This window comes from Trachymyrmex septentrionalis, unplaced genomic scaffold, assembly GCF_001594115.1.
Source record: "Trachymyrmex septentrionalis isolate Tsep2-gDNA-1 unplaced genomic scaffold, Tsep1.0 scaffold7, whole genome shotgun sequence".
NCBI lineage: Eukaryota > Metazoa > Arthropoda > Insecta > Hymenoptera > Formicidae > Trachymyrmex > Trachymyrmex septentrionalis.
The window spans coordinates 11368-18929 of record NW_017305884.1 but is presented as its reverse complement, the minus strand read 5'-3'; the positions used below and the strand labels follow the sequence as shown (position 1 = coordinate 18929).

At 34.4% G+C, this 7562-nt stretch overlaps 3 protein-coding genes across 6 annotated transcripts in view; 2 read left to right on the top strand and 1 right to left on the bottom strand.

The window, feature by feature from the left end:
• Positions 1-690, bottom strand: part of LOC108753622 — a 1253-nt gene extending 563 nt beyond the window's left edge. The window contains exon 1 of the mRNA XM_018495391.1: positions 503-690. Coding sequence (XP_018350893.1) covers positions 503-562 — 60 coding nt within the window. The 5' untranslated portion in view covers positions 563-690. The remainder of the gene's footprint in view (positions 1-502) is intronic.
• Positions 691-1946: 1256 nt separating this feature from the next.
• LOC108753447 lies at positions 1947-4860 on the top strand. Of its 3 annotated transcripts, XM_018495008.1 has the most exons (3): positions 2037-2167; positions 2334-3132; positions 3262-4860. In XM_018495008.1, the coding sequence occupies exons 1-3, from the start codon at positions 2138-2140 to the stop codon at positions 4134-4136; spliced, it is 1704 nt and encodes a 567-aa protein (XP_018350510.1). In that variant the 5' UTR covers positions 2037-2137; the 3' UTR covers positions 4137-4860. The 3 variants fall into 3 exon arrangements, with proteins under 3 accessions (XP_018350511.1, XP_018350510.1, XP_018350509.1); XM_018495009.1 differs by lacking the exon at positions 2037-2167 and adding an exon at positions 1947-1999 and having other exon boundaries at positions 2334-4860; XM_018495007.1 differs by having other exon boundaries at positions 2334-4860.
• A 1846-nt stretch (positions 4861-6706) lies between these two features.
• LOC108753617 (probable cation-transporting ATPase 13A3) overlaps positions 6707-7562 on the top strand; it is an 8988-nt gene continuing 8132 nt past the window's right edge. Inside the window, exons 1-2 of one of the 2 annotated variants that reach the window (XM_018495380.1) lie at positions 6707-6728; positions 7363-7546. The gene's annotated coding sequence lies outside the window, so the exon portion shown is untranslated. Of the gene's footprint in view, positions 6729-7048; positions 7547-7562 lie in introns of those variants that run through there. The other variant, XM_018495379.1, reaches the window with a different exon arrangement.

Genomic DNA, 7562 nt, shown 5'->3' with positions numbered 1-7562 from the left:
CACACACACACACACACACACACACACACACACACACACACACACACACCATGGAAAAAATTTTCTCTTAAAATTTCCTGAAGATATGGTAGTTACAGTACAATATATTTCAAAAATTTTTACCATTGAATTTCAGTAAAATTAATCAAATTTATTTTACATTTTATTGTACTTTTATTAGTAAATGCGAGAGATTTTTATAAAATTCTTCGAAATACAAGGTCCCACGATTATCATATTTTCAGGATAAATTTTAAGAGAAAATTTTTATTGTGTATATATGATAAATTTATAGATGAAAAAATGATAAATTAAGATGTAAAAAATTTTGATGAAACATTAATTTTTATCGACATTAACGTTGGCAAAACGACAAACACATTAATAAAATGATATCCTCTTCCTTACAAACATAACATTTTTACAAATGTTTGTGTATCGATAAAAAATCAGGAAATGATAACCAAGGACATAGAATTAATGCGAAACACATAGATATTACCGATGAAATTGCGAAACTCCAAGTCAATATAAACAATATATTATTTGACAGATACTCCATTGTATGTATGTACGTACATACATATGTAACATCACGAAAGACGTTATCCAAAGAAGGATACCAAGATGAAATATGGCTTCGGAAAACACGGAATGGAAAATCGGGACGATGCGATTTTAGTGCCGTTATGCGGGAAAAGTTGGAAGTATATACCATATGATAACACATACGAAATACACATACATATTTACACGTTTTACTTTTAATACAGAAATTCCAATTGGTATAAAATTTCCATTTTGTTTGATTAAAAAAATAATTATTAAAAAATATATATATGAATGTATAGTCATAGATTATCATTTTTAACTTACCGACATCAAAAAACTTTGAAATTAAAAAAAAATGAAACGGGACTATTGTGCTTATTGTGTTTATTGTGTTTCCACGAACACTATTCTTCCGTAAAGCTGTAGATACACCAAAGTAGCGCAATCCTTTTATTTGAACCGTCAAATAATACCGACAAATTTTCTATTGGCTATTTTGACTGCCATTTTTTTATTTTTGACCTAGTGGCTGTAGTCCAATAAGCGCTTAGTATTATTAGTATATAATACAGGTTGTGTTCCAAAATTGACTGTCAGTACTAAAAATCTATAGTGCACGTAACGTAAACTGTAACATTTTCAGTGCTGGCAGTAGATTTGGAACACGGTTATAGTTACTTTAAGCCCAAAATGGAGGATTTTTGTGTTACTTTGGTATATCTAGAGTTTTAAGTCGGAAACATAATGAAATGCACAGGCTCCGACGAGATACTATAAACAATTAACGACAACAGAGAAAAATATCAGAGCACTTCTCGTCTCGATCTCAGACCTCTTTCCTCCGAGTTGATAAACTTTCGCTCTGCCACTGAGCCACACAGCTCAGTGACGTTATTGGTATTTCTGTTGTGTCTATATCTAGTAAATTTCTTACAATATTATTAAAGGCAGTCGAGCGCTTATGGAACTTTGCGTCTGTAAAATTTAAATGATTAAGGTCCGGTTGCACCAACGTTACTTTGATTTTAGCGAAACTTTAAACTCTCTTTATCTTGTTTTAAAACCGAAAAGAGATAGGAATAAAGAGCTTTAATTATGTTTTATGGAAGGAGATCCAGTTAACCTAACCTAATCTAACTTACAATTTTAACTTACTGAAAGCAGCCATATTTCTGGTTAAAAATTGACGCATGCGCACTAAAAATTGGAGACCACATAAAGAGTTCAGTGTCCATACTGTACTATGTTACTTAGGCCGGTATTCATAATCGATTCTTATTTTAAGACTGTCTTAAGTAATGTCTTAAGACGCTAATGCAGTTCTCTGATTGGTTCGTGACTTCTTAAGACCGTACTTAAGACGGTTTTGAATATAAGATCTGACTTGAATACTGGCCTTATACTGTGGTATGTGATACCGGCCCGTGAATCGTGACCGGCCATTTGAGTTAAGTCTCCTTCTTTTTATTCCGTGTTCTCTGGTTTCTCTCTGCAATTGGTAACCTTGTTTGTCACGGTTTTTTGTTCTACTACGCGGGCGACATTAAAAACTATTTTCAGAAATTAGCAGAATTTCTTTTAAATTATGTTCGAAAGTGACGATTGGATTTTTGAAGTAAGTCTTTTAGTTATACATGGTTAGAACTTATCTGGTTAATCTGTTTAATGTGCTTTCTCTTTGTTATTTTATCAACGCACAGGCAGACAGACAACCGGTAGAGTTGGAATTTGTAAAACGGCAAAATTAACACATATCTCATATTACATATGTATTATTGCAGGATACTTTCGACGATGTTGGAGGAAAGGAGGAGGAAACGAAGAAGAAATCCTATTCTCCATGTCAAAACAAAGAGAAGACACAGTTCGTCAAACGACGTAAAATGGACAGTTGTGAGGTACTGCTGGCACGTAATACTTTTAGTCAGAAATCAAAATTGGATACTATAGCAAATATTCAAGATAACGATCTACCGTCCAAGAATAAGAACGATGTATCACGTGGGGATCTGTTGTTAGAAATTTTCCAGAAAAATACTTGTCGAGAGACATTTGATCTTGCAAAAAATATAGAGGAAGATTCATCAGGAATACAAAAAGAGACGCAATGTTTTCAATCTGAAATAGGTGCAACGTCAAAAGTATTCCAACATAAAGAGTCCAGAGGGAAGAGCGACGAGTCTATGATTACTAAAGTAAGATTTGATAAAGAAATAAAATTAATTAGACTATTTCCTGGGCCAGCTGGCTTAGTATCCGATGTGAAAAATGATAACATCTCTGCTACATCTTATTTAAATAGTGTTGAAGAATTGAAAAATAAAACTTCAACCAAGCGTATTGAGATCAAATCCCAAGATGAGAGAAACTTGTGTGGAGAGAAAGCTTGGAAACTTTTGTTGAATGACTTGCCAAATAATTTTTTACAGGATTATAAGATTTCTGCTGTTAAAGACAAAGCAAATGCTAATCATTGCGATAGTACGAGAGTAAAGTTTATAGCAGGTGTATTGGATTATATAGATTATAGTTACGACGATCCATTTGTTATACTAAAAGATTCGTCGGGCAGCATAGAAGGTACTATCCATCGTGACATTCTATCAACTTATCCTGGTATATTAGAGTCAAATATAGTTATTTTTTTATGTGATGTAGGACTATTAAAAACTACGACATATGTAATAACGAACAAATATCATATTCTAGTGTCTCTAGTAAATTTACTAGCTATATATTCGGATAAAGGCCGAATTGTAAGTACACCTCTGATGGAAAGTGTAACAAGTCATACTTTAAATAGTGAATTAAATAGAATTAACAATTGCATGTCAATTTCGGAGAAATCGGATTATGTCTCTGGATTGCAAAAAATTAATGAAAGTCATAAGACTCTTTTACAAACTAGCAGTTCTGTCGACAATCGAGGATCTATCAAGGATCACGAATCTGAATTAGCAAAAAATATACTGTTACAATTGAAAAGTTCGATAAATGAAAAGTATGAAAGTTGTGGGGAAATTTTTAAGAATAAAGATAAAGATTGCGAAGTTACCAATGAAATACTTGAATATTTCGACCATTCGATGGATACGAATGATTTGGATATGGACGTTTTCTTTACTACCAACTGCAACTTTACAAGTTTGGAAGACCAGAATTGTGATCATTTGCTACCAAGTATTTCGCAAACTAGCAAAATTCAGCGGTGCAACTCGCAAGTGCAAAATATTAAGTACTTGGAAAATATGAAAAACAAATCGACGATAACTTATCTAAAGCAGACAAAAGAGCAACACTTGCCACAAACTTCAAAGAAATACATCGATGTAAAAACTTGCGACACACATTACTCGCGTGAAAATTGTGAAAATTGTTTCTCGTCTTGCAACGATGCATTATGTAGAGATTCGAATTTAAATGTAAAATTCACATTGTCAGCAATAGAACGTAACGTCGAAAACTCAAAAACTTTAAAAAGTTATTTTACTGACGATAAGTATGACGCGTATGATTCGGATGATGAGATGTTATCACAGTTGGACGTAGATAATATCATTGATAAACGAAAGGAAAATGGCTAAGAAATGTGTATCTCTCTCTCTCTCTCTCTCTCTTTCTGTTTTTATCAATATAAATTAAATGTACATACAATGCATCGAATGCGAGATCGGTTTCAGATATTCACAATAATACTACTTAATCGCTAATGACTAATGTATAAAAAAAATTAATGTTAAGCAGTACGAATTTGAAGATAAAATGAGAAGTTCGAATGAGCCGTTATTAAAATAGAATATACTATGATATGTGATATAAATGTTTGTACTCCTACTCCAGAGTTATTGCAGATAAAGCTGTTTGCGAGATCTTGCGCATTTGTGATACCTATATCTTATTGTCTCTCATTTGGGTTCATAAAACATTATCAGTTTAAAGTCCTGTCGTAAAGTTAATATAGATCTCGATAACGAAGATTCCATACAATTCGATCGGTCATGCACACACTGTAAAAGAAAAAAACGATGCCAGCAAAGCATTTGTAAAACTATGATTTTACAACGTTGTATATGTATACGCGCGAATATGATTATACGATTATACATAAAAGACGTGTATGTACGTATGTCTAATTGTATGTCTTTGTCGAAAATGGAACAAAGCCTGCGGCTGTGATTGCATAATGTACGTGGTAGACGTAATGACTAACGCGCACTACAACGTGATGCTACGACACCATCGTTTATGCCTGTTAGATTCAGAAATTGTATAATTGATTAAACGCATTCACGGATGTATTAAATAAAGAACGAGATGAAATCTCTTTGTCTTTTCCATTTTTTTCCACTTATCCTAGGGCTAGGCTATCAGCCCCACAAGAGACAGCAAGAGAGCGAGCGTAAACGTATCTATATGTATATACGCATGCACACGCTTTAATATCGCTTTAATATATATACAGTCGTTTTACAATTTGGACAAATTATGATTAATTCATAATGCTCTTCACAGGATTATCGGACGGTACGTCTCAAGGTCGATCCAATGGATACGCAATGTAGACGCATATCTGTATTATAACTGTACAATACGTTGGCTTTCGATCTCGCGGGCAAATTAGAGGAGAAATGATCGATACATCAAAGGTCACAAATTCTCTCGATAAATTTATAATAACTTATAATTAGAGCTAACACGCAGCAAATTAGGTAAATTCGTCGTCGATGCTTAAAAATGTGTAAGTGGGATATTGTTATTGGTACTTAGGGATACCTGCGTTGCAATTATAGATTACATTAATTGTTGTTTATTTCAACGAAGAAACAAAGTATATTAAAAAGCAGCGATGTATATCGAGGCATAAGCTTAGTAAAGAGAACATGTATGTTCATATACCTATATGTAAGTGAACGGATTATAATTAGTGTGAACGCGCGGTAAAATGTGGGATAAGAGACCGTGGCACGTGAGATTAAAGGTTAAAATGCAAAACTGCAATAACGATCGCTTTCGTTTATATGCATGTAAGTACCAGGATTAGTTTCGCGATCCCCTACATATATTATTTATTATTTTCATTTCTCTCTTTTCGCAACATCTTTTTTCGTAATATTATACATGTATCAACGTCAAAATTTCGGATGTTCAACGAGATCTACTAGCTTCGATTATAGTTAGCGGATTAGAAAGACTAATTATTCTTTGTTTGGTCTTGATTCTGTCCATTACAAACATATATAGTTTCTTAACTTAGTAATTGATCAATCGCATTATGGGCAAATACAGCCTTTACGGGGAACAAAGTTGTTGCAATTGATCAATCGATGAATAAATTTAAAAAACTCGCCAATTTTTACGATTGATCGCGGTCAAGCGTGTGCATCTGCGCGTGACATGCACCGTCTATACAATACATGTGTATATGTGTGTGTGTGTGTGTGTGTGTGTATATATGCTGCATGTATATGTAAGTCTTCTTAACATGAAAAAAATAAAAAAAAGAAACCAACGACTCGTCCATCAACAATTACATATTGTTGTGTGTATTTACGTAAGAAAATTGTTATTTCATTACAAGTGGCATTGGCATACGTACGTATATATAATTACATCAATGCGAGCTAGAACATACAATTATATATATATACATCGGTTTTTCATTCGCAAATAAAATTACAATGCTCAGTTCTCTTTTTTTATTCTTATTTGTGGGTTTTTTTTCGAAGATATTTTCAGGCTGTCTTCAAAGTAAGAATTATTGCGACCACCTGCGAATATATGGGCACTTGTATTGTATTGACATCAATTCTTTCGTTGCTTATCGTACTCGATGACTCATTTGCTATATTATAGGTATGCATACTGTTATCTCTTGATCAATTTTTTTGGTCAAGTACAAATTTTATATTGTACAAAACTGTTCTCGGTGTATTATAAGAAAAACAATATTATTCTAACTATTGTAAAACATGTTGCGATTGCGAAAGTTTGTTGAAATCGCGGTGAGGAAATTAAGAATTGGTATACTCGTATATATGTATGTATAATCGTTCACACACTACTTTTTCTTCCCCTCGCCGTAAGACCTACAGCAGAGCGGAGCAGTGCAGTGCGGAGCAGTGCGGAGACCGGTCGGAGTGTCGGACCGCAAGCGCGTGGGGATCGACTTGACGAAGGTAATCGCGAATAACGCGCGCGATATACAGATATACGAAAGAGCCGCGTCGCGCCGCGCCGCGCCGCACCCGCTCCGCTCCGTTCCGTTCCGTTCCGTTCTTTTTCGGCCTGCATGCACGGCTGACGATAGATGTAAAATACGACTGTTTAGTTTAGTACGCTAATACACTCCGTTGTATGTATAGTACGTGTAATGAGACACAAGTCAGCGAGAGAAAAAACGTCAAAAAATATTAATCATTAACTTTATACATATACATATATATATATATATATATATATATATATATATATGTGTGTGTGTGTGTGTGTGTACGTCGTTTATGTAGGAAAATCGCTTCAGTCGCCACTACGTACACGTATTATGCACATATAATTTTAGCTGCATTCTACACGCATTCAAAGTTCATTCGTTGACCTTGTATGCTGTCAACGATAAGTTCATAGTTTCCACTTTCTCGTTGATTGCCGTCGTATATGATATTTCAAGCAATTTTGACGATAAAAAAGCTCGTTTCCTCTCGCACGTATTCGAGAGCGCGTGCGACAACGAGTGTTTTGTGCGCTCCATTATTTGTATTCTCAATGTGAGTGTATATAATATATTATACTAACTCGGACAGCAATTGCCAGCATTCCCCATTTAACGAAAATTCGGCGAGTCGATTAATTCAAATCGACGCAAATGGGTGCAGTATAGTGTGAGCGCGCCTGCGTATCTTGCGTAACGAAATCGTCTACCGTTATCTTGCCGCCATTGAAGAGACGAAAGAAAAGTTAAAGAAATTTCACAAATACTTCGAAAAGCATCGCATTCGTATGTATTCTTACAT